Consider the following 24,818-nt stretch of genomic DNA (forward strand, 5'->3'; position numbering starts at 1 on the left):
ACAGGAGAAACACCTGAGCTCTTGATTACAAAGGCAGATTCTAGCCCTGCCTTGGCTCCAAGGCCCTGATTTTAATTATCTGGGTGGGACCCCCTAGGAAGCTGCCTTTGATCAGCTCTGCTCAAGGCTCTGAGGCAGACAGGCCACAGACCGCACGTGAAAAAAATCTGGAGTCCTAGAAGATTGCTGAAGCCATCTTGGGCATTGAGGTTTGTGTTACTTTCTTTGCTGAGCCGTCTCCAAAGAAACACTCGCCTCGTCCCCCTAGGCACACTCCAGTCCTGCCTCCCTCTCTTTCCAGAGCTGAGCTGAGTGCCCACCCTCTGCCCAGAGTCAGGAAAATTCCAGGGCCAGGCCCCCAGAGGCCACCTTGTTAATGCATTCTAGATGGAGATGGGGGGTTCACCCTTTCCCAGCAAAATGACCTTCAGCGGAGGCGCTAGCCAGGGTTACTCGGGGTAATGTGAAAGCCTGATGGTCTTCTAGATATTCAAGAAGAGGGGTGCCTGGGTGGCTTGGTGGGTTAAGCCCCTGCTTTCAGCTCAGGTCATGATCTCAGGGTCCTGGGATCAAACCCCGCACCGGGCTCTCTGTTCAGCAGGGAGCCTGCTTCCCCCTCTCTCTCTGCCTTCCTCTCTGCCTGCCTACTTGTGACCTCTCTCTCTCTCTCTCTCTCTGTCAAATAAATAAACAGAACCTCTAGATACTCAAGAAGGGACAGGCAGGGCTCGGTAGAGAGAGATAGGTAGGGAGCTACGTGATTAGGCTCACAGAAATCCCAGATATGCTGAGGCCTAACAAAACCAGAAATAAGGGAACAAAGCAGCCTATCCCGCCCTGGGAGTCAGAGGTGGGGAATCTCTTTATGACAGTCACATTGTGACCAGCAAAGAATAACTTGACCCCAAAGAAGAAGTAAGCTATTCAAGATGTTATCACCAGTCCTTACTTAAACCAAGACACCACAAGAATGATAAGGCCATAGGCCCCCTGATCGGTCCTAAATAAAAGAGTGTCAGTGGAGGCCCCCGTCGGCCTTCCTGTCAGGACCCCTCTCACTCCCGAGATTCTTCTGTCTGTGTTCTTGTTTATTAAAACTCCATCGCTTTACTCACTCTCCTTTGTCCCCGAGATTCATTCTTCAAGGGGGGACAAGAACCTCACTCTCCTGCTTCACCGTGAGATCAGAGGGGCCTGTCCCCCTGCTGGATGGAGATGTGGTCTCCCCACTCTCACCCACCCCAACCACCAGCACGATGCTAAGACACTGGGCACCAGAAGCGGTGCCTAAAGAGAGGGGGGGATCTGGGGTAGGGGGAGTGGAATTCATAGAGTCTGAAATGGGTGGAGGGGAGAGGAGAAGACAGAACATCAGACGGGGAGAGGGTTTTATCTGGAGCACCCAGGGAGAGGCCAAGACCCCATGGGGTTCCTGGAGGGTGAGAGGATGGCCTTGTCGGTGGGAAGAGCCCTTGAGAGGAGAGAGAGAGCTTTCCAGAGCTTTCCCTGCCCTTCCTCCTTCTGGGATTCTCTTTGCCCTGGGCCGGCCCAGAGAAGAAACAGTCAGCAGGCACTGATTCATTTGACAACACACCCTTTATTCCCCTCCCACACTCACCTCCCTTCTCCTCCACCACTGGTTCCTGAAATCGCCGCCAAATAAACAGGCACCAGGATCCCCATCCCGGATCAGAAGCCGCTCCCGAATCCCCCCACTTCTGGCAACTGTGTCCCGTGGGCCCCCAGGGGAAGCTTATGCACCCCTGCACTCCCGGTAGGTGTCTGGCTTGCCTAAGACTGAGACCTCTGGAAGGGTCTGTACCAACAGCTCTTTCCAGCACAGGCCCCAGGGGTTGTGGAATCTGTCCTGGGCTCCACCGTGTCCTGCCTCGCCCTCCATTCTCACTATTCTGATGGTGAGTCACGTCTTCCTAGAGGTTTCTGGAGCAGGGAACAGGTTCAGCTTCTTGCCCTCTCCCAGCGTGGGCCAAACACACAGTGCGTGCTCACGAGCCCCAGCCAGGGCTCTGCAGCTCCCTCCTGTCGCTGGACCCCTCCCCAGCCACTCTCTGGGGCCCAGTGCCATTGCTGGACGTCCTAGCTAGAGGGAGGCAGGGGGACTCGTCTGGGCTGAGTCCTCCAGAGACCTCTGTGAGTCTGTCCCCTCTGAGGAGAAGCTGCCCCCAGGGGGGTGGGGGGTCTCACTCTGCCTGGGGAGTCGCTGCCGGGAGAAGAGGGGGTCAAAGGAGGGCTCAGGGGCTGGAAACCGAAAGGGCTCCTGGGGGCCTTTGGCTTCATCAGCTTCTACGGCCCGGTCAGCTTCCTGGGGCAGAAAGCCTGCCTGCACATTTCTGTTCTGTCCCTCTCTGGGGGCCCGAGGCCAACAGGGATTTGGTAAACGGTCCAGGCCCGGTAAGTCCGAAGGGGGCAGGCCCCACCTTCCCCTGGAAGCAACATCTCCATTCGGAGCCTGGCCCTTGGCAGCTGCCCTTCTGAGTTCTGAGGGTGCTGAGTGGGCCTTGGGCCCCTCTGGGCATGGGCAGTGGGCCAGAACCTTCTTCAGAAGGGTCTGGATCTCCTCGTGCCTAACCCGGGCCTCCTCCCACAGGTCCTGGCCCAGGCCCTCCTGGCTCAGGGAGGCCACCTGCAACGCCATGGCCGTGAGCTTCTCAGCGGGGAACTCCGAGGCCAGGCGCTGCCGGTAGCGGTCGAGGCGGCGCTGGTCTCCAGGGCTGGCCCTCTGGGTCTTGCCCAGCCTGAGCTGCCTCATCAGGTCCTGGCAGTCTGTGTGAAACCAGGTCATCTGGGGGCGACAAGAGAGGGAGGTGGCATTCAGTCTAGGAGCAGGACATGAGGACAGGGAGGCCCATCTCCAAGCAGAGAGCAAGTACGGCTGGGTTGAAGTCATAAGAAGCGCCCAGTCAATGTCCTGGCCTCCTGCGCGGGGCCCTGAGTGTCTCTGCTGCCAACGAAGACAAAGGGTCCCCTCTCTTCCCTGAGGTAAACACACCTGCCATCAGCAAACAGTCCTCAGCCCCCTTCGGAGCCACAGGCATGATGGTCTCCTCCCCTGGGGGCCCACAAAGACTCACCCCTTGCTGGGGCTCTGCCTTTCCTTCTCAAGTTGGGGAGGTGGTACTAGAGGATCATTCGGGTTCTCGGATTGTGGAAACGCTGTCTTCACCCGTTCTGAGTGGCACGGAGGGAGGCATCTCCTGGGTATTTATTGAGCACCGACTGTTTGCCAAGCTCTGTGTAGCTCATGAATGATCACACTGAACGGTACCAGCAGCCCATTTTACAGAGGGGGAAACCAAGGCTCAGACACATGAAATCACTTGCCCCAGGTCACGCGGCAAATCAGGAAGGAGCTGGGACTTGAACTCAGGTGAGTTCAGCTTTCCACAGAGTTATCTTCCAAGCCCGTCCTTGCACGAGGGAAACTGGTCCAGCGAGGGCAGTGCTCACACACCAGCGAGATCACCAGTTGACCCAGGCCCGGGGAGGGGGTCCCCCTCAGCTGGGCCTCTGCCTCATTTTGGGATTCTGCTATCCCTACTTCACCCACAAAATGTCTGCAGGCTGCAAAGGAGCCAACACGTTCCCAGCAGCTCGTGAAAAACATAATCTTTCTCTCCATTAATTTAGAAGCCGACAGCGAGCTGTTAGCTGTGGGGATTGGAGAACCGTTTTCTCCAAGGAAACCATCTTTCCGCGGATTAAGGGAACTTGTCTTTAGATAAATGGCTTCATATTCGCGGCAGCACACGGAGCTCATGGCTGGGAAAGGGCTCCATAACTCTCTGTTAGCGGCACAATTGTTTTATTATTATTTAGTGCCAAAGCTGCCGGACGCACGCTCTCAGCCTGGGGCTGAGCCCAGCCCAGGGCTGTCTTGTCTGTCTGTCCGCCTGGCGGGACTCCATCTTCCAGGCTGAGCTGGGCAGGGATGGGCAGCACCTTAGCCACCAACCCTCGGCTGTGTGGATTAGGATTCGGGCCCAGAGAGGAGCACGGGCCTGCCCAGGTCAAACAGCGAGATGGCCATGGTGGGATTCCAAGTCAGGCTCCCACCTCCTGTAGGATTTCCAGGCCTGGGGGGCGGGGGCAGGGGGAGCTCTATCTTCCCACACACCCCCCTCCCCCCAGTCTCACTCCTCACTCTTCCTCCACTTGACTCCCACGGGGGCCGACCCTGCCCCAGGCACCTGGGAAGGATGAGGGCACAGTCCCAGGGCTCACTTCCCCGGTGATGAAGCCACAGGATCATTCCAGATCACAGTGAGCACCATGAATTGAGACAAACAGGGTGACCAGAGAGACGGGCGGGGGAAGGGGGCAGACAGCCAGGCGGGAGGGGGGGGACATGTAAGCTGAGCACTGAAGACAAGAGACCAGCAGGAAGAGCGATTGAGAAGGCACAGAGTCCTCGTGAATCTGCTCTACGGGGCTGATCTGGGCTGAAATTAGTAAGAAGGGAGAGAAGCTGCCAGATGCCCTCAACCCATGAGGCATTACCACCGCTCCTATTGCTACTAATGATGATTGTATCGGTGTCGATAATAATAACACTAAATTAGAATATCGCCCCGGGGGCGGGGGAAGGGTTACTTACATTTCATTTCCTCTTCTCACTACCCAGTGTGGCTGGCCTCAGAGGGGGGCGGGGCGGGTGGGGGGGAACCTGGGTTGGAATCTCAGCTCTGCCACTTTCCCCTGTGTGACCTGGAGGAGTTGTTTGACTTCTCTGTGTTTCCTCATGCATAAAATGGGCATAATCGTAGCACCTGCCTCCGAGGGTGGGTGTGACAATAAGACGACAAGTGAATGATGAACAGGGCCTCCACGTAACAGGAACTACAGAAGCATTGGTTACCATCACTGTTATGATCGTTATTCCTGACAAGGAGCTGAGACCCGGAGCAGTAGAGACCGTCACTGAGGTCACACGGCCTGTGCGGACAGAAGCTGTCCCTGACTCTGAGCCTCAGATGCAGCCACTGCTTGGCTCTCTCCTGTCAGCTGGGAGGAGGTCCCTTTCGTGCCACTGACCACATCCTTTGCCAGTGGCCCCACAGAGACAGAGAGTGGCCTATCCTCCCTATGCCCCAGGCAGGACTTGACCAGAGTCCCTCTTGCCGCCCTCCAAAGCATCCCGTGTTCTCTGTCTCCTGTGTGCTGGGCCACAGCCTGACATCTGGCCCTTCCCACACTCTGCGAGGGGTGAGTCTGAGGGCACTAGGCCTGGGCCAGAACGGTGGGTTCTTGGCCCATTTGGGGTAGCCCGGGCTGTTCCCTTGTCCTCCTAAGCCTAGTTCTTCACCAGGAAAATGAGAGATTTGACTAACTGGATTTGGGAGAGGTGGGGGTGTGGGTCTTAAGTCAAATCCTGCTTGGTCACTGGCCGACTGGGGAAACATGAGCAAGACACTTCCGTCTTTGGGACTCTGTTTACTCATCTGCAGAATGGAAACAATGTTCATAAAGATATGGTGAGATTAGGGGCACCTAGCTGGCTCAGTCAGTAGACCGTGGGACCTGATCTCGGGGTGTGAATTCGAACCCCACGTTAAGCATAGAACCTATTTTTAAAAAATTAATTTAAAAAAAACAGAGATGATGAGATCAAGTCAAGCAAGGTTTGTGAAGCACTTGTTGGAGTGTCTGGCATGGAGTCCACAGTCACTAATGTGGGCTTATCTCGTAATAATCATATCACCATCATCATCATCATCACAGCTGATGGAACAGGGGAATCTATTACCACCTGCCCTCGCATCTTTGGAGAAGAACAGAGAGCATCACGAATCCATCCGTGTTTAAATCCCAAATCTTCTTTTCTGCAGCTGTGTGGCCTTACACAAAGCCCTTTCCCTCTTAGGGCCTCGGTTTGCTCATCTGTAGAATGGGATCACTCAACCTTGCTGCACTGGATTGCGAAGAGATGATGGACGCAAAGCAAAGGAGTTCTTCTTGCCTGCTACCCCAGCACTGCCACACTCCCATTCCCCAGAGGAGCCCTACCCTCTCCTCCCCACTCCTAGCTAAACTCTGGGTTCCTGGCGAGGACTGAGACCTCTGTTCTGAGGGTGCTCAGAGAGGCCTTTCGGGCCCACATCTTCCAACCGCCCCTCCCTTCCCCAGCGCCCACCATCTGTGCAGGGCAAAGTGAGGCATGGGAAAGAGCACTAGAATGGTGCCATGAGCTTGCTGTGTGACGTTGGCTAAATGACAGCCCTTCTCTGATCCTATTTTCCTAGCTCCGCAACAGGGGGGTGGGGCAAGATCAACGTTCTTGGCCTGGTCTGACTACCTGCAGTCGTCCTAGGGAGCTACCCGTAGAGTCTATGGCTTTGATTGGATTCCGGAAAACACCTGGCACCCTTCCCTAATTCCAATGTTGAAGAAGCAGGTAATTTCTGAGGGTCCTCCGAGAGCTGACATTCAGGTCACTGGGAGGCTGCCGGGTGTCGTGCTACAAGCTGGGGTCAGAGATCAGCCAGGACTGATTTGGGCGGGGGGTGACCTGTCCTCTCCCACCTGGCTTCTCTTCTAGAAAATGCAGGTCATGCTTTCCTCCCACCCTACAGGGTCACAGAAGGAGTCCCGCGAAGAGCCCAGGGCTGCACAGGGGCTGGTTGCTGTCCCCACCCCAGCTCGAGGCTGCAGGGGGCGGGGAGGGGTCTGTGCAGGCAGCCACAAGGCTCACCTTCTTGCAGAAGAGGTGCAGGTGGAGCAGCGTCTCCAGGTCCGTGCGCTGCCGCTCAGCCGCCATGTAGAAGTGCGTCAGCTTCGCCTGGAAGGCCCGCTGGGTGGAAGCGAAGGCTGCCAGCTCCGGGAACTCTGCTCCTCCCACCGCGCTGCTTCCTCTGGCTGCGGCTCCCAGCTCAGCCGCCTGCTTGGACAGCTCCAGGCCATGGCGGTACTGGGCCTGAGCAGGGAGAGGAAGGGGTCCACTCGGCTCCCATCCTAGCCGAGGCCTCCTCCGGAGGTCAGGAACCTCCACTATCCGGCCGCTGGGTGGTGACACTTGCCAGACCTCTGTTGCCTCATCTGTAAAATGGGGCCAGGCCTCTACCTCTGCAGCTCACTTGCCTCACTGGGACTCTGCTTAGGGTCATCTCCTTCTGGAAAACTTCTCTGACCCAGGGTCTGGGTTTGGGGCTCCTGCTGCATGTCCCCACATGTCTCCCCCAGTCCCCGCTGGACTAGGAACTCCCTGAGAACTGAAAGGGGCTGAACTGGGGTCCAGTACATCAAGGATACAAATTCCTTGCCCCAACCTCTGAGGCTGACTAAATAGGTCTCGGGTGGGACCCTGGAATCTGCATTTAATGAAATCTTCCAGGGATTCTGAGAGAGGTTCTTTTGGTCTAGTGGTGATCCTGGAAGGCTTCCTGGAGGAGATAGCATCTAAGCTGAACCCTTTGTGATCTCAGCGGGTCTTCTCACTATCTCTGGGAGTTTCATTGCGCTCTCCAACCTCCACAGCTTTGCCCCAGCCATGCCCTCCTCCTCCACTGCCCTCTCCATGTGCCCTGGTCCTGTTCCCTGTCTTAGGAACGCACTGCAGCCTGGAGAAAGAAGTCCTCAAACTCCACGTGTGCCTTCTCCACGGTCTCCAAGCTTCTGTCTTTGGGGGTCAGCGCTTGCAGGCAACGGCTCCCCTCCTGCTCCATCCAGTTGCTGACCTAGGGCAGGGGAGAGAAGTTTGGACATTGTGGGGGTACCTGGGGGATGTCTCTTAGCCAGTTCCCCAACTCCCTTGGAGATGGGGATCTTTTTGTCCTCAGTTATCTAGTGGCTGGACCCATGCCCACTGGCCTAGACTGATACCTTCCCAAATCTAGGCAGGAGCGATAGCTTGGGGAGGTTGGGTGCATTGTCACGTTCTTCAGCTACCTGAGGGGAAAGAGCGCCTGGGTGGCTCAGTCAGTTAAGCGTTTACCCCTGGCTCAGGTCATGATCACATAGTCCCAGGATTGAGCCCTGCCTCGGGCACCCTGTTAGGCAGAGAGTCTGCTTCTCCTTCTTCCTCTGCCTGTCCCCCTGCTCCTTCTCTTTTGCTAACTCTCTCACTTGCTCAAATAAATTAAGTTAAATTAATTACATTAAATTAAATTGAATCAAAACAGATACCTGAAGGGGAGAGTACTCCCCAAAGGGGACCCCAGAGGGCATCTGGGCTGGCCAGCATTATGCACACTTGTCTGAACCAAGTCACAGGGTTGCAAATTTCGCTTAGTCGAACCGCTTGCTGCCACCAATCATAAAAGAGGCAGCCTTGAGAGTAATGAGCTCCCCATCCCCAGGGGTGTACAAACAGTGCCAGAGGAAAAGCTGCCTTCTGTAGAGTAAGGTGCATGGATGCTATGAAGTAAGGTGCTACGAACTCAGTGTATCGACTGGGCAAGTCACTTCCCCTTTCTGGGTCTCAACTTCTTCAGGGGCAAAATGGGTCAGAGATGAGGCATCAGCAAGGGACAGTGGCTCTCAAACCCATGAGCACAAGTCCCCTTCTCATTCTGGGATGCCTTCAAGAGTATGTATTCACTCATTTTATCCTCAAAAAGCCCAGCATGGCAGGCACTAACATTATTCCCCACTGAACAGATGGGGAAACTGAGGCAGCGAACAGTGCAATAACCTGCCTAGGGTCATAATCAGTGACTGGAGCCAGGATTAGTGCCCACGCTGTCTGCACGCTCCACAGCTCTAGCCTGGAGGGGTGCGCTGGCTCGAGACCCCGGCTGTCAGAGCAGCGATGCCAGGGGCGGGCTCCGGGATCCCCAGGTGTGTGACCACAGGCAGGTGATGTCATGTCTCCCAGCCTCCGCATCCTCATCGATGAGTGGGAGGAATCCCGCCATCCTCCCACATCACGGGCAAGGGATGAGTTGGAAAATCCTGGTAGATGCAGAGGCTCCGGCCCAGGGCTTGGCGGGGAAAGTAGCGCTTTGGAGGGGGTGGTTATGTCTTCACCCGTCCGGCACCTAGAGAATGCCATGTCAGGGCCATGTCACTGGAGGCCCGCCTGGCATTGAAGAATGGCCGGCCTTGTGTCCTTACACCAGAACAGAGTGCCTGCTGGGGCAGGACCTGGGGCAGGGTTTTCTCTGCAGGGAAGCCAGCCTCCCCTTTCACCTGGAGGATGGCAGCTTCCAGACGGCCCAGGCGGATCCGGAGCTCCAGCCTCCCCAGGAGATGGTTAGATGCGCTGACTAGGACATGCAGCCGCTCATCCACGAGGCCATACAAGGCGACAGCTTCAGCCAAATGGCTCCTGGGAGGCAGAAGAGGGGGAAAGAGGGCCCCAGATGTTCCTTCCCACCAGTACCCCCCTGCAATCCCCCACCAGTTCCGTGGTTCTGACCTGGGGATTCCAGCTGCTGAGTTGCTGTGTGACCTTGGACAGGTCCCTATACCTCTCGGGACCTCAGACAAGGGACTGGGAAGACCAGAGGACACAGCAGGAAAGCAAATGACACCCCCCCCCCCCCTTCCCCGGGAGGGTATGAAGTGAGCTGGACAGATCTGGGTTCAAATCTTCACACCCACCCCAAACCAGCTGAATCAGACTCTGAGTGCGGCAAGGACATCAGTGCTTTCTAAAGCTTCTTGGACAGTTCCGGGGGCAGCGAAGGCTGAGAACCAGCCCTCACACACTCAAAACTCTTAACACAGTGCCCAGCACACAGTGAGGGTTAGCGCTTATTACTTCTATTGCAAAGATGGTGAGTGGCCGTAACACACCCTTGTAGCCCAGCCTCCATTTTTCAGATGGGAAAACCGCGGTCCAGAGAGAGGAACAGACTCTCATGCATGGCATTCTGTATTGAAACCCGGTGTGCAGCTTTTAAAATATTGTCAAAGCCAGTAATACCTAAGTGAAGGGACGCAGGCGGGAGCGAGGCGTGGTAACACTGCGGTGAGGGGAGGAACACCCCTCAAATCCTACCCCGCCCTCCTCTGCCCTATGGGGTCTTAACTTGAGAAGGAAAAAGTAAAAAATGCTTTGGAAGGAAAGCCTACTATCCTTGCTCTGGGCTTCCTCATCGGACGGCAGCTTCCCACAGATCGCTGCCCTTCCAGGAAGGGCTGAGGGCCCAGGGTCGGTGGTGCTCGGGCTGGAAAGTACCAGCCTGCTTGGGAGGGCAGAGAGAGCAAGGGGCGGGCGGGTGGGCGGGCCGGGAACTGCAGGGTCCTCCCCGCAGAGCAAACAGGCTCAGCGGCTCATGTGGGACCACAGCGCCCCCTGGTGGAACTTCTGGGGGCCAACAGTCTGGAGGGGCCCACGGAGGACAGAGGAGCCAGGGAACCAGCTAGCGAGGTGAGGTCACGCTGGGAAGGACAGTGCCAGCCCCACCAGGCCGTGTGAGGGGCAAGGAGATGGCTCCAGCCCAGCACCAGGCCCCACATGAGCGTGAGTCTGTCTTTGGCTGCAGCTCAAGATGACGGGTTCAGGCTGCCTGGGTTGAAGTCCAGACCCCGGTACAGGTCAGCTGTGTGATCCTGGGAAAGTCCCTCAACCTCCCTCTGAGCCTCAGGCTCCTCCGCTGTAAAAGGAGGGTAATGCTAGATTCCACCCAGTGGGAATTAAGCAAGTTAATATTTGCAAAGCCCTTAGGACAGGGCTGTGCTCGTACTAAGTACTATTCAGGTGTTGGTTAAATAAACAAATGATTCTTGGAAGCTTGTGTAAACTTTGTAATTGTGTTTGTTCTAATGGAGATAAAATAGCTCCAATTACTGACGGATTTAATTACTGACTTGCACCCCCGCCCCAAAATGTCAGCAAACCAGTACTTTCCAGGAATATGTGTCTGTTGTTTTGTGGCTCTGAGACCACGGATGCCGCCTAGGGTTCCCTGAGCGGGGCTGAGGAGCCCACCAGGGAAGGTAGGCGGTGCCCTCAGAGCATTTCCCTGAGCCTTGGCCTCCCATCGGCCAAATGAGGATGGGACGGCCCTCACGAGGTTCTTCTGGGGAATAAACAAGATGGACCCTTGAAGGGACGCAGCCTAGTCCTTAGAAAGTCAGAGAAAGTGCTCGAGGGTGACCAGAAATGAGCAGGGGTTGTCCTCGGACACCTACCTCGGCTGAGGAGGGCCGGGGCTGAAGGAGGGGCAGCAGAGAAGGGACGGGGACCTTACCAAAGCCTCAGCCCAGGATACGAGCCCTGCAAATGCCCCCATCCTAGATGTCTTTAGGGCCCGCTTGGTGGGTCCCCAGCTCCAGGCCCCCAGGGCCAGGGAACAAAGGTGGGTGAGGAAAACCCTGGCCGTTCGTACCTGACATCGGGGTTGGAATCCAGCCTACCAGCTTCCTGCCGCAGCTTGGCCAGAGTGGCTCCCCCTTCCATCTGGAGGCCCAGCAGGCCTGGGTCCCTCAGCACGGCCTCCATCAGCTCCTTGGACTTGCTCAGACACCTGGAGGCCTCCTGTCAGTGTAGGGAGGTGGCCTGAGGCTCAATCCCCACTCTCGCTCTACAGCCTTCCAGGGCTCCCCACACCCAGATCGTGCCTGACTCCCCCAGTTTGGTATTCAAGGTCCTGCAGAAAGTCTATCCTTTCTATCTCTAAAACATCTCCTCCAGCCATGCTTCCTCTCATCACCATGGCAACCTCACCGGTCCAAGCGCCTCAGCTCTGTGGGACACTCAGCCCAGCCTCTCCACTGGTCTCCCTGCGGCTCGCTGGCTCCCTCTGTTCTCCATACGGCAGCTGGAAAGATCTCAGAGGGCCAAGGCGTTCATCCTGCTGCTCAGAACTCTCCCGAGGCTTCCCTGGCAACTTAGAGTCCCATCCCAGCCCAACTCCTTGATCCAGCCTCCGTGCGGTTAGAAGATCCTCCCCTTCTTCTCTTCCTCTCCTATTCCACTCCCACCACTCTGTTCTACATCGGCCTCCATGCTCTTCTAGAACATACCAGAACAATCTCTCCTCAGCACCTTGGCATGTATTTGCCCTCCCCTGGAGCAGTCCCCCCCCCCCCCCCGCTCCCATCGCTGGCCCCTTGTCATCCTCAGGAGTCTGCTTAAATACCATCTCTTTACAGAGGTCCCCCCTCTTTCCCTACGGTTCTCGATCTTTCTTGGCATTTGGCACACTTTGTAGCTACATATCCATTTCTTTGTTTACTTTTTAAAGGACCACCTCTAGCACTGCACCCACGACACCCTCCAAAGGCAGAGATGAGTCGTTTTGCCCCAGGCTGGGGTCCCCAGGGCATGACACACAGCGAGTGGTCTATAAATATTAGTCCAATGAATGAATGAAAAAGGGGGATGCCCAGTCCACTGTCCCCTTCACTGAGCCCCTTGGTCCACGGAATCTGGGGTACAGAGGGGCTTCCCCACCCCATGCTCCTGGCTCACCTGCACCCCTCCAGGGGGCTCGCTCTTCTCCACCTGGTTGATGGAAGCCTTTAGCAAGGAGGCGGCCCGGCGGAGGTCAGCAAGGAAAGGGTCCAACTTCTGCATAATGGAAAACCAGAGTCAGGATGTCAGCCTGGGCCCCCGAGGAGGGCATCTGCCCACACCAGATGTACCCAGGGCGGGCATCAAGCAGTGGTTTTCAAACTTGAGCTGCATCAGAATCACCTGGTGGGCTGGTCAAAATCCAGACTTCTGAGCCCCACTCCTGAGTTCTTTATTGAATTCTTTTGGGTGGGGCCTGAGAAGGTACGTCCCTAGTAAGTTCCCAGGTGGTGCTGATGCCGCTGGTCCAGGGACCACACTTTGAGAACCACTGGGGCTGGGAAGGAGAGAGGGAGAGAAAAGAAGACCCAAGATATCCTCTGGGGGGAGGGGCAGGAGCAGATGTGGGAGGGCGGAGCTAGGGGACACCCTCTGCTGGGTCCCCCTTCAGCCCAGCTCCACCACTGACAGGCTGTGAGACCTTGGGCAAGTTGCCTAACCTCTCTGTGCCTCTACTTCCTCCTCTATAAAATGGGACCGCAGTCGTCCCTACCTTACCGGCTTGCAGGAGGATGAAACGGGTTCATGTGGGTGAGGCACTTAGTGTCTTAGCCATCATCATCATCAGTTTTATATTCTGGGCCTATGGGCTAGATTTCATGAGAATAGAGTTCAAAGGCCACTGGATTCATCAGAGGGGAATTGGGGGCCGGTGCGATGAATAGGAAAGGAGATCGTTCAATATATACACCCTTCAGCAGTATTTTGAATTTTGAACCCACTCTGCTTTTTCAAAAATGGGCACAGGTTCAGCAGGAGAGAACCCAGGCCCCAAACAAGTAAACAAACCACCACATGTGACGGTGAGTGGGGACTAGCGGTTCTCACCGGGGGGTGATTTCGTCCCCCTGGGGACATCAGGCAATGTCTGGAGACGTTTTCGGTTGCCGTAATTTGCGAGGTGCCCCTGTCAGAGTGGGTAGTGGCCAGGGACAGTACAAATCATGTCACAGTGCACAAGAGTGCTCCCCCCAAAAGAGAATTATCCAGTCCCAAACGTGAACAGTGCCAAGGATGAGCAGTAGGGAAAGTCGAGGGCGGCACTTATGGGCACGGTTTCCATGCGATTTAAGCCTGGAATCTTCTGTGTGCTGTTGTGCTAGTCCCCTCCCCCCCCGCTCCCAAACACTCACCATCCTGTGTGTCCTTGTGTGTTAAACTGGACATGAAATGCCCCCTCCGGGGTTGTGCTGAGGAGAGGCTGAGATCATGAGGGGAAGGAGCCCAGTGAGGGTTGTTTCTAGATCTTCCTCTCTCAGAAGGGAACATGTCTGCCTCCCCCGCCAGCCCCTGAGCTCTCTGAGTTGTGCGGGGCCACAGAACAATCAGTTAACAACAGACACAGCTCTGTGCATACACCAGCCACTCTTCCAAGCGCTTCGCCTGCATTAACTCAATTAATCTTCACAACAGCCCCCTCGGAAACGACTATCTTTACCTCCCCCCCCCCCAGTTTTGAACTAAAAGAAAAGGACTCAGAGAAGGTAGGTAACTTACTCAAGGTCACACAGCAGCGGGGGGACGGGAACCCAGGTAGTTTGGGCCCAGAGCCTCAGCTCTTAATCACCACCCTCTGAACCCTCATCATAAACGTTTGTTGAATGTCTGGCTTGGAACCTGACAGGGTCACTGGATCCCTGAAGCAGGAGAGTGAAGGGAGGATGAGGAGGAGTCAGGGCGGAGGGTAGAGGCTGTGAGGGCGGGCACCTGGAAGAATTGCACCCACTCGCTGTGGCAGTAGGGGAGGGGGCCCTCCAGGGCTGGGGGCAGCTGGTTGGGGTCCACGTGGTGGCCAAGAGCCTTCAGTGAGGTCACCACCTCTACCTGCAGATCAAAGAAGTCAGTCAGGAGGTCTGGAGGATTCCGGGTGGGGACATATGTTTGAGAAGGGCCTGCCAGATCTCCATCCCACCACTGCTTCACCCGCTACAGGGAAGGTTGGCCCTGGCTTTAAGAGTTGCTTTCTGGGCCAAGGATCTTCTCTGGAAAGTCTGACAAATCAACATTCAGAATGAGACCCTGGCTGAAGAATGGCACATCAAAGCACTCATCCTTCCTCTCTCAGCATGTGCCCAGAGCAGACATCACTAATCAATCACAGCACGGGCTCCCTCTAAGCCAGGCTCTTTCCCAGCACAGCTCTCCAGGCCATCACACACATTGATTGAAGCTGACCCTTTTCTTGTAACTTCTTTGGAATCCTTGTACTGTCCTCTGATGACCCACCAAGGTGCTGTCTCCTTCTTGGGGCTGATGAAAAAGGTCACCAAATCTGACAGTGTCCTCTAAGACATGGAGGAGGTGCGAAGTGGCTGCTTCTCCTGGGCGCTGAAGATGAACGTTTATGCTAGGCCCAGCTCCAGATACCTAAGCTTGGGATCAGGTGGACTCAGTTTTTTTGGACCCATCTGTTCTCCTTGGTACTCAAAGTGTGGTCCACGGACCAGCAGCCTCAGCACCACCTAGCAGTCTCCCAGAGATGCGGAATCCCACACCCCATCCAGAACTCCTTCACTGGAACCTGCACTTTGACAAGGTCCCCAAGGGATTCGCTGGTCCATAAAAGCATGAAATGCACATCTTTGCCTCACAGTGCGCCTCTTTACCAACGAGGAGGAGGAGGAGGAAGGAGGCCTTTAAAATCATTTCCGGAAACAGGGCAGAGGGCAGGGTGCCCACACTCATGATTGTAATACATGCACTGATTAAAGAAAATGGCAGGGCCCTTTCCTGCAAAGGCCCAAATTATCCCGGTATCTGAACCAGAGATGCTGAGAGACCCAAGGGAGAGGGAAGGCAGGAAGATCGGGGCCGCAGTATGCCTCTAGCTTGCTGAGTGGCCTTGTGCCTCAGTTTCCCCATCTGAAAAGAGGGAGGGTGGGGTCGAGGAGATGAAGGTTTTTAAATAGTCTTCGTGCCATTGCAGGTCTCAGTCATGCACCAGGAGCTGCTGGCATTGCCAGAGAGGGAGAACTGCATGGTTTGGAAGCACCTGCCAGAGAGGCTGGGCCACAGAGTTGTAGCACCCGGCCTTGTACTTGCTGACCTCCACTAGGCTGACCTTGTACTTGTTGTACTTGTTGACCTTCCCTAGCTGCTGAATTCTGCACCCAGCTCAGTTCAGCCTCCCCCTCACCTGGACATCAGGCAGTGTCCCCCGCTGGAAAGCAGCCTCTTCATCCCCCAGGTAGAGCACAGCACCCATGGAGGCTGGGGCCAGAGCCTGTCAGAGAGAATCATTTCAGAGGGGCTCTGCCTAGACCTTCACTGAGCCCCCTGCTAAGATTTAGGCAAACAGGGTGGGTGGGGCGTGGCGGGGGACATGTGGGTGGGATGTTTGGGGGGTGAATCATTGGGCGTCAATAGAACAGCAGGTCCAGGCTGTGTTACAAACTTCCTGGATGACCCATCCCCACTGGGCCTCAGGTTCCCCATTATAAAGTGAGGAGGAGAAGGAAGAAGAGGAGATCAGACCATAAGGTAAGCATAGGCCAAACTTTCACTTCCTCTGTTGCCTAACCCATTGACTTAGAAACCTCTTCCTCTGGCCTTCTGCGCTCATAAGACTCAGGGGACCCAAGTCTAAGCCGATCATTGTGCCGCATTCCCCTGGCCATGGAGATTGGTTGGGGGATGGCCACCTGAGCTAAGGAGACAGAAGGAAACTTGCTGGGAACCCTGGGAAGAGACTCTCTCACTCTGTCCTACTGGACTTAAATGAAAGACCATGGGAAGTGAAAGCTGTTGGGAACCAGACAGCCACCAAGGCAGGGAGCCTGGCTGAGAACAGCTCCCTCCCAGGAGAACCCAGCCAGAAATGCAGAGACAGGAACCTGGTCTTGGGGACAATATTTGAGCCCCTGAATCAAGCCATACTTGGAAGTTGGATCTAATTTCCGGATTGTCAAGTCAAATGAACCAATGAACTTTCCTCTCTCTTCAGGCCTCTTTGGGCTGGGATTTCTGTACTGTAATTAAGATTGTCTGCCTGGCGTTCCTGGTCCCAGCTCTCTGCCCCCTGGGCTCCATGAGCACCACAAGTCCCCTGGAGCTCCCAACACTTGCTAGGCTGAGGCTGTCCATTGCCCACTCACCTGGGTGGCCTGCAGGGCACTGACCAGACCAGGATGCGGGGGCTGTTTCCTGGCATCAATCACAACAGCCAGCCCCTTGGTTTTATCTTCAGGCCTGTGGGTGGTAAACAGAGTTGGCAATCTTGCTGAATGGACTGGGCTTTCTAGGGGGAAGGACCTATGGGTGAGGGGAGACTGGCTGCCAGGAGCCTTGATTTATTGGTGAACTCTTCCTCCTACATGATCACTAACTGCCAACGCCCACCCCACTCCAGGAAGCCCTCCATGATCTCTCTCCAGGTGGAGTCCATTGCTTCCTCTTTGGTGTTCCCACAGTACGTCACACAGCCCTCTCTCACACCCTGTAAGCCACTGTCCCCACTGCAGCGGACGAGTCATCCAGCATTGAACCCATCCCTTCCCTGTGGGCAGAGCTCTTGTTTTGTTCAGGAATCCCACGTTTTGCTCAGGAATCCCACGCCCTCCGTATAACAGGTCCCCCAGGGGTTGGTTTCGATTGGTTGAGGCCAGCAACCGTGGGGGCACTTCTGGGAAAGACAGGCTCTCCTTTACCAGTTTCCTCCTAAGAGCTAGAAAACGGAGACCAAGAAAGTTAAATTTCCTTATCAGTTAAGACATTTTGAACTGGAATTTGTTGCTCGCAGCCCGAACACCCTCAGTGGTTCCCAGTGTACTTTTCTGTGATGACCTTAGGATTTCCCAAACTGGCCCAATTGTCAGGACTTGTTAAAATAATCGGTTTGTCACCCCCGACCCTGCCCCATCCCCCCAGCAGATCCAGGGTGGGGCAGGGAGGCCAAGTGCCCCTGGCCGTCCTCATGATCAGACAGGTTGGGAAAATAACCCCCCGGACCTCCAAGCCTGAAGTCCAGCCACTTCACAGAAAAAACGGAGGCGGCCAGTGTGGCGGTGGACTTGTGGGACAGTGTCTGGAACCTGGACAAGTTGTTCCATCTTGCTGAGAGTCCATTTTCCCATCTGTAATGGGGATTATAGCAGTGCTGACCCCGTGGGGCCGGCTGTGGTGAGGACTGATGACTTCATTGGAGTGAGGCACTCAGTGACTATGCAGGGTAAGGGGAACGTAAATGTCTGCTTTTGTCATGACCCTAGAAGGGGAAACTGAGGCACAGAGCGGCGACATGGCAGACAGTGAGAAGAGGCCCCGTACCTCGCCTGCCTCCCGCTGTTCATGCTGGGAGAGCCGTTTGCTTCCACACCTGTCTGGCCACCGACCTGGGGGGCAGACCCCGATGTGAGGAGCATCTGAGTCTCTAGCATGGCCTAGAGTGAAGCTGGGGCCAGGACTCCACCATTTACATTGGTCCCCAGAGTCCACTTGGTCGTCCCTTTTTTTCAAGTGACACTCAGAGAGGGGAGGTTACTGCCCAAAGGTCACACAGCAAGTTGGTGGGATTCCAGGACTCTGTCCACCACACTGACCACTTCTAAGCATGAAAAAGTGGGTCCCATCTCCCCCTCAGGCCAGAACAGTCACACCACCTTGGAGAAGAGGAAGAAAAATCTTAATGGCCAGCAAGTGGCCATGATAGCTCCCATGGGGTAGAGCGTACAGAGAAGGTTCCAAAGGGTTCCACCAGTCCCTCCATCCCCTAACCCTAGCCACACAGCCTCTAGGTTGGGTTGGAGTCTCTAGCACAGTCCTGAGCAAACACCACCTCTGAGATACTCCTGGCTGGGGGCTGGAGTGCTGAGGAAAGGATGGTGGCTTTCTCCAGCCAGCCCAACCTGAAGTCACACAGGTGGGGGAGTGGAGGTCTTAGAAGTCAGCCTGGATCACCCACTAATCGCCACCGATCTACATCACCCCCATTCTCTTCACCACACTGATGCTCCTAAGAGTTGCTTGTCCATGCTCTGCTCCTTACACACCATCCATCTCCCAGAATCTGGGAACCCCCTGATGGCAGGGACTAAGTCTGTTCTGCTCTCCCCTCCCCCTAGCATCTGACTTGGGATTGGCTCTGGGAACAGATGACTGGGAGGAAGGGCACGGTGTCTGTCCCTTCAGTGCCTAGCCCAGGACTCTGGGTGAAGAAGTCAAAAGGGGACATAGTGGCCAGCTGGCCCAGCCCCTTACCTGGGGACAGTGCACAGGTAGGACAGCAGCTTGGTGACTTCTGAGGTTGTGCACCACGGTGCCTCCCAGGCCCCCTCTGTGGTTGACACCAGAAGCAGGGGCCTCCCTGCCCTGTCCCGACCACCTGGAGAAGGGAGGACACAGGAGAGCAGTGAGAACCCCAGGTCCTTCCACCTCGAATGTCCTTTCTCTCCTCCCTCGGCAACTCTGAACTCTGAGTCAGCCTTCAAGACCCAGCTCAATAGCCACTTCCTCAGAAAGCTGTCCCTGACTCCATCCTCCGCTCTGGACTCCCTCGTTCTGGACTCCCTTCTGCACAGGGCACTCTGGGACTCACAGCTCAGACTTTGGAGGCACGTGGATGGGTTCAAGTGTCAGCCTGGCACTGACTCACTGTGTGTCCTTGGGCTAGTCGGTGTGCCTCTGAGCCAGGTTCCTCATCTGTTAAACGGGGAGAATAAAATGTGGAGCTTACTAGGTCATTTCAAGGGCTAAATGAGAGGGTCCTGAGAAACACACAGAGTCTCGGGCTCAGTGACAGTCATTGTTACACAGAACATCGCCTCTGTCCTGATTTCTGGCCCCCGCCCAGGGCCGCCAGCTCACGCTTTCTTCTTGCAGACTTTTACCCATGGGTTCTCCGCAGACTGTTTCCTGTTCCAGGAATCAGGGCTGCGTGGCCCACTGTCCCCACAGGGGCTGAGAGTTTGAAGCCCAGGGAGTCAGTGCAGCCCAGCTGCACCGTGGTGAGGGGAGAGCACAGAGGAAGGAAAGAGGCTCAGGCCTCTGGAAACTGGGCCTGCTTCACACCCTGGGCTCGGAGCCCTGCCCTCCAGAGTCACCTCACGCAGAACCGTCCTGCGACGGCCACTGTCCACTCCACGTGGGCACTACCTTCTACAGTGTGTAAGTGTGTAAGACCCTTTATGGCTCAGGAAGTCTTAGAGACAAGCTTAACAGCCTTCATAAGTGCTGTCTTACACAGGGGTGCAGACCAGTCTTTCCTTCACGCACATTTGCAAATTTGACATAATTGAAAAAGATGTCCGTCTGTGTGTGCCTAACTTTAGATCCTCTTGAGATCATGAGTTTGATTTTTCTTTTCCCCGTGACATTCATTTATAAATTTCAAAAGGAAAAGCATTTCACTGGGGACAATATGGGAAATTTGAATATGAACTGGGTGTTGAGTAGTATTAGAAATTATATTTAGCTTTGTTAGATGGGCTAATGGTATTGCAGTTCTTAGGGAAAATATCCTCAGAGCTGAGAGAGGCATACTGAAGTATTTAGGGACAAGATATGGAGATCTTTCATTTACGCCAAAATGTTAAGTTAAATCTGAATGACGGGTATGTGGGTGTTCATTACATTACAGTCTCTGCTCTTTTTTTTTTTTTTTGGTATGTTAGTATTTTTTATAAGAGAAAGTAAAAAAACGTGAAATGATTAAACATGAGAAAATGATATAACCCTCAAAGTTGGAGATGTCTGTCCATGTCCCTCTGAAATCCTCTTGTAGCCACTGGGGCCGTCAGGTCAGGCAATGCTGCATCATGGTCCCTGGGCCTATTTTCTTGATAAGGAAATTGGGGCCCAGCTAGGGGAAGTGGCTTCCCAGTCTCGCACAGAGCAAGGTCCCTCACCTGCTTGAGTCATGCTTGATCTGGCCCTTGACCACCAGGAGAGATGAGCTCCTGTCTCTGTAGATCCATGACTGGAGCTCAGTAGAGGCTCTGTGGGGTGCTGCTCCCCTACTCTAAACAGCTCGTGGCTCCCCATGGCCTCTAGGAAAAAGTGCAAGTTTCTCCACTTGCCCCTTAAGTCTCCCCAGAGGCTGCACACTCTTCCAGGCTCGTTTCATTCACTTTGGGTTATCAGCTGTCTTGTGTTCGTCCTACAGCCCCCCACTTCCATATGTTGAAGTCCTAACCCCTGGGAACTCAGAATGTAACTGTATTTAGAGACAGGGTCTTTAAAGACATGATTCAGTTAACATGAGGTCATTAGGGTGGGCCCTAATCCATATGACTTGTGTCCCTATGAAAAGAGGAAATGTGGACACAGACACATAGAGAGAAGACCACGTGAAGATCAGATGGTCATCTACAACTAATGGACTGTGTCACCCCTTGCCAACTATGGCCCAGCCAGAATGGGTCATCTGCCATTGACTAACCTAGGCGGATCCTTTCCCATCTCCCCACCTCTGTTCATGCTGTTTCTTCTGCCAGGGATTCTCTCCCCTCCCATTTCTGTCTGGTGAAACGCTCTCCCAGTTCAGACGCCACCTCCTCCAGGAAGATCTCCTCTCTGCCTTCTGTAGAAGCCCTTCTCCCACCGCAGCCTCCTACAGCAAATGTAGGCCTTTATTCAATCCTGCAAAACTGAGGGCTCCAATCATTGTATCCCAGCACTCAGCACAAAATGGAACAGGTCTATGAAGTAAAATAGATTTTCAAGACAGTAGGTCACAAAAAACCCTGAGGTCTTTCTTGCTTCTGGACATTTGCACATTCTGTTCCCTCTGTCCGGAACACTGTTCCCACCCTTCACCTGGGTAAAACCTAGTCACGCTCTAGGACTGAGCTTTCTGTTGCTTCCTCCTTCCTCCCTGACCTCTCCTCGAGCCCAAACCTGGGCCAGGGCACTCATTGGTCCTCCCACAGCCCCCGTACTCCTCCACAGTGCAATTTGTTTACACTGGATTGTAATAACCTGTTGAATTTTCTCTACCCTGAGAATATAGACTTTTTGAGAGCAGAGCACACATCAGTCTTGTTCCCCGCTGAATCCTCAGTGCTAAGCCCAGGGCCTGGCTGTACACAGCAGGTATTAAAGAAATGTTTGTTGCAAAGATGAATAAATATTCAACAGAAGGGATAACATCCTCTCTACTGGATGCTGGTAACACCCCACTCGGATCCCTTTGTCAGGCTAGATACCCATCCCCCAGCGGCTGTTGACTGCTGGCTGTACTGGCTCACAGATGTCCCGTTCTCTAGAGAACTGCCCTCAACTGAACTGGATCACAGGCTCCCCCTGCATCCCAGGACACGCCTGGGTTGATGACCAACAGACCCAAGCACACAATCACCCCCTACACCTTAAAATGGAACCAGCTCTGCGGTGTAATTCATGTCCCAGACCTTCATGGAGTCAGGCCGCATCATCACTCAGCTCCTCCCCTGCCCTGTCCGGCTCTCCTCACTCCTCTTCTCCTGAGAACCACCTTCAACAAATCACTTCCACAAGGATCCCTGTCTTAGGCCCTGTTTCTAGGGAATAGACCTAAGACACCTATGCTGGCTGCCTCACTGAAAAGTAGGATGGATGGATGGATGGATGGATGGATGGATGGATGGATGGATATCTAGAAATTGTTTTCAAATAATCCAGTTCCTTCATTGGAAATATGAAGAGCTTGAGTCCCAGGGGCACTTGGTCCAGAACACAAGCCTCCAGAACCTTCCCTGTCTCCTCCACACCCACCAATACCAGGATGCTCAAAGACTCCCCACCCCAACACACCCTCACCCCACCCCACCACCCTCCTCTCCACCTCCAGCTGCCCTGTGATCCCCGAGGACCTGGCAGACATGCTATTCTTGACTGGAACATCTCCACACTGAGAGCCCCCATCCTGGGCTCAGGCCCTGGGGTCTCCTCATCCATAGCAGGGACTCTTCCAGGAGGGCCTTCTGGAAAGCCAGGCTTTTCCCTCGTCAGTGGGCCTGAGTCAGCAGCTGGGCCAGATGCTTTGGTCTGAGTTGTCCCAGCTGGGGAAGAGCAACAAAGAAAATGGTATTAAGGAGAATCTTGGTTTCCCTGGAGGAAATGTCTTCTCTGACATCTTCTGACTGATAATAACAGCTTATGGCTACTGGTCTGCTACCACGTGGCAGGTGTTATGCTAGGCTCTTTTTTTTTTAAGTTTATTTATTTATTTGGTAATCTACGCACCCAACGTGGGGCTCAAACTCACAACCCTGAGATCAAGAGTCACGCGCTCTTCTAATTGAGCCAGCCAGGAGTCCCTAAGCTGCTTTCTTCTAGTGTGTCTTTGAACCTCAGAACAACTGTGTGAGGCAGTGAGACACTGCACCAAGAAGGAGTCCTTGACCAAGGTCAGCAAGCCGCTGTGGGGCCAAGCTGACTGTGGACTCAGGACGGCTCAGAATAGCCATTCCAGATCCCCGAGACTTCAAGCCTCTTGACGTGCTCCCCGTGCACTAACACCCTGAGGCTGAGCCAGTTCGGGGGTGGGGATTTGGTCTCTGTCCCTGGCATCCTGAGCCTCCTCGTCACCTGGTCACGTCCAGAGAATAGTCCCCTGTCCAGCCGAGCAAGTGGGCAACTTACCTTTCCCTAAGCCCTTGGCTCGGTTTGGTTTGGGAGAGTAGAGGGAACACAAGGCTTTCCAGGGCCTGTCGTGCTGGAGTGAGGCTTTCTCTGGGGGCCCTGGGGCTTGCCTTTGCCCTTTCAAGAAGGAGAATCTGAGTCCAGGAGTGGGGGACCTGGAGGAGGAGGTGTTCTGACTGGGGCCAGGCCCAGGTTTGGAAAGTCTCCCATGGCTCAGTTTGGCCCTCTCTTCCATCTTGGTTTCAGGGACTGGAGTAGCAGGAGGGGAAGCTGGGCACAGGTGCAGGGAGGACTCTTGTTTTGGGTCGGGCCTGGGCTGGACCATATTTTCTGGGTTTGCCAGATGTCCTTGCATCTTGGAGGAAGCTGGGTCTTCTGAACCACCTGCCTCGAGGCCAGAGGCACAGGGCAATGTCTTCTCAAGGACGTTAAGGTAGGGCTCCTGGGGCTGCTGTTCTGAGTTATGGGTGTGTGAGTCAGCTTTATGGTTGACCTTTCTCCTCAAGTCCAAAATGCAGGGCTCCTCTTCTGAGCTTGCTGCCTTCTCACAAGCCCATTTTTTCAAGGAGGGTCCCCCACTGGTGCCTGAGAGAGGTGGTGTTCTTTGAGAGAAAGGGATTTCCTTAGTTCTGGATAATTCCTCCAATGCCCCCAAAGAACACCCATGGGACGTCTCCACTTCCCTACTAGGAGACCCTCCTCTGCTCTCCAGAAGGACCACATAGTCTCCCTCCAAGTCCTGGCTGGCCACATGGTCCATCCTAAAGGCCATCTCCCCAGGCCTGGCTGGCTCCACTTTGATGAGTCCTGGGTACTTGTTTCCATAAGTCCTGCCCTTGCCCTTGGCCAAGCTCCGGGCATGCAGCTCCTGGAAGCCTGGGGACTTGGGCTGGGGCAGCTCTGGAGGGCATCTCAAATCGAGGGCTTCTAACTGAAGAGACCCCCAGGCCAGGGAAAGGGCATTCACTGCTTGGGGCCTGTCATCCACAAACTCCGGGCTGGTTATCTTGGTCCAGGGCACAGAGACAATTCCATCTTCTGAAGCGACCAGACAGTTGTGAAGGGGGCTTCCCTCAAAGTCACTGTTGATGGCCTCCAGGCCCGTCTGGGTGAAAAGTATAGGGTAAGATGACACGGGAACAGGCTTTGTGTCCACCGTGCGAAGGTCCAAGGAGAGGCATTTGATCGTGATGCAGACGGACTGCTCCTCCTGGGGCTCGACTTGGAGGTAGAAGTCCCCTTGGCGTAGCAAGAGAGGGTTGAGGGGGGCCAGGTGTACCACGACCTCACCCCCCAGGCACAGAGGCCAGCCCTCATGCAGGAAGAGGCAATGCGAGTACGGGGCCTGTGGACAGAAGGGTGATGTCAGAGAATCCTGGCCCGGAAAACCCTGCCCATGGGGCTGATGGAATCTGGGGCAGGTCGGGGATGGGAGCAGGGAGGCAAGAGAGGTGCCTACGAAACGACTCTTGGGGCCCCATCTCAGAGTCTTGCAAATCACACAACCCCTAGAGCAAATGCCTCTCCTGCCCCACCCTCGTCCCACCCTCGTCCTGACCCTGACCTTAAAAATGCTTGCTAACCTTCTGGCCCAAGGGAGAAAAGCTCTAAGTGGCAGGTGCTACTTTGCAGGTGCCTTTCCCATGTGGATCGTTTTGCTCGGGTCACGGTCCCTTCTCCCCATCCACCCCAGACTCCTCTCAATCCAAATTAAGTCTGAGCCCTTCATTGGAGAGCCAGAGAGACACGGGTTCCAAGGTGTGAATCGCTAACTTGTGCAGAT

The 24,818-nt window shown here is 54.9% G+C and overlaps 1 protein-coding gene across 3 annotated transcripts in view; it reads right to left on the reverse strand.

The window, feature by feature from the left end:
- Positions 1 to 1,658: 1,658 nt before the first annotated feature.
- The window catches only part of KIAA1755 (KIAA1755 ortholog), a 38,370-nt gene continuing 15,210 nt past the window's right edge, over positions 1,659 to 24,818 (reverse strand). Inside the window, exons 3-14 of one of the 3 annotated variants that reach the window (XM_045981800.1) lie at positions 23,036 to 24,380; positions 22,264 to 22,452; positions 18,674 to 18,797; positions 16,573 to 16,666; positions 15,615 to 15,701; positions 14,186 to 14,302; positions 12,377 to 12,475; positions 11,292 to 11,440; positions 9,145 to 9,283; positions 7,569 to 7,691; positions 6,710 to 6,931; positions 1,659 to 2,803 (exon numbers count right to left, since the gene is read on the reverse strand). In XM_045981800.1, the coding sequence (XP_045837756.1) occupies positions 2,102 to 2,803; positions 6,710 to 6,931; positions 7,569 to 7,691; positions 9,145 to 9,283; positions 11,292 to 11,440; positions 12,377 to 12,475; positions 14,186 to 14,302; positions 15,615 to 15,701; positions 16,573 to 16,666; positions 18,674 to 18,797; positions 22,264 to 22,452; positions 23,036 to 24,380 (3,390 nt within the window). In that variant the 3' untranslated portion in view covers positions 1,659 to 2,101. The remainder of the gene's footprint in view (positions 2,804 to 6,709; positions 6,932 to 7,568; positions 7,692 to 9,144; positions 9,284 to 11,291; positions 11,441 to 12,376; positions 12,476 to 14,185; positions 14,303 to 15,614; positions 15,702 to 16,572; positions 16,667 to 18,673; positions 18,798 to 22,263; positions 22,453 to 23,035; positions 24,381 to 24,818) is intronic. The other 2 variants (XM_045981801.1, XM_045981802.1) reach the window with 2 other exon arrangements.

The sequence above is a fragment of the Meles meles genome, chromosome 16, assembly GCF_922984935.1.
Source record: "Meles meles chromosome 16, mMelMel3.1 paternal haplotype, whole genome shotgun sequence".
NCBI classification, from domain to species: Eukaryota; Metazoa; Chordata; class Mammalia; order Carnivora; family Mustelidae; genus Meles; species Meles meles.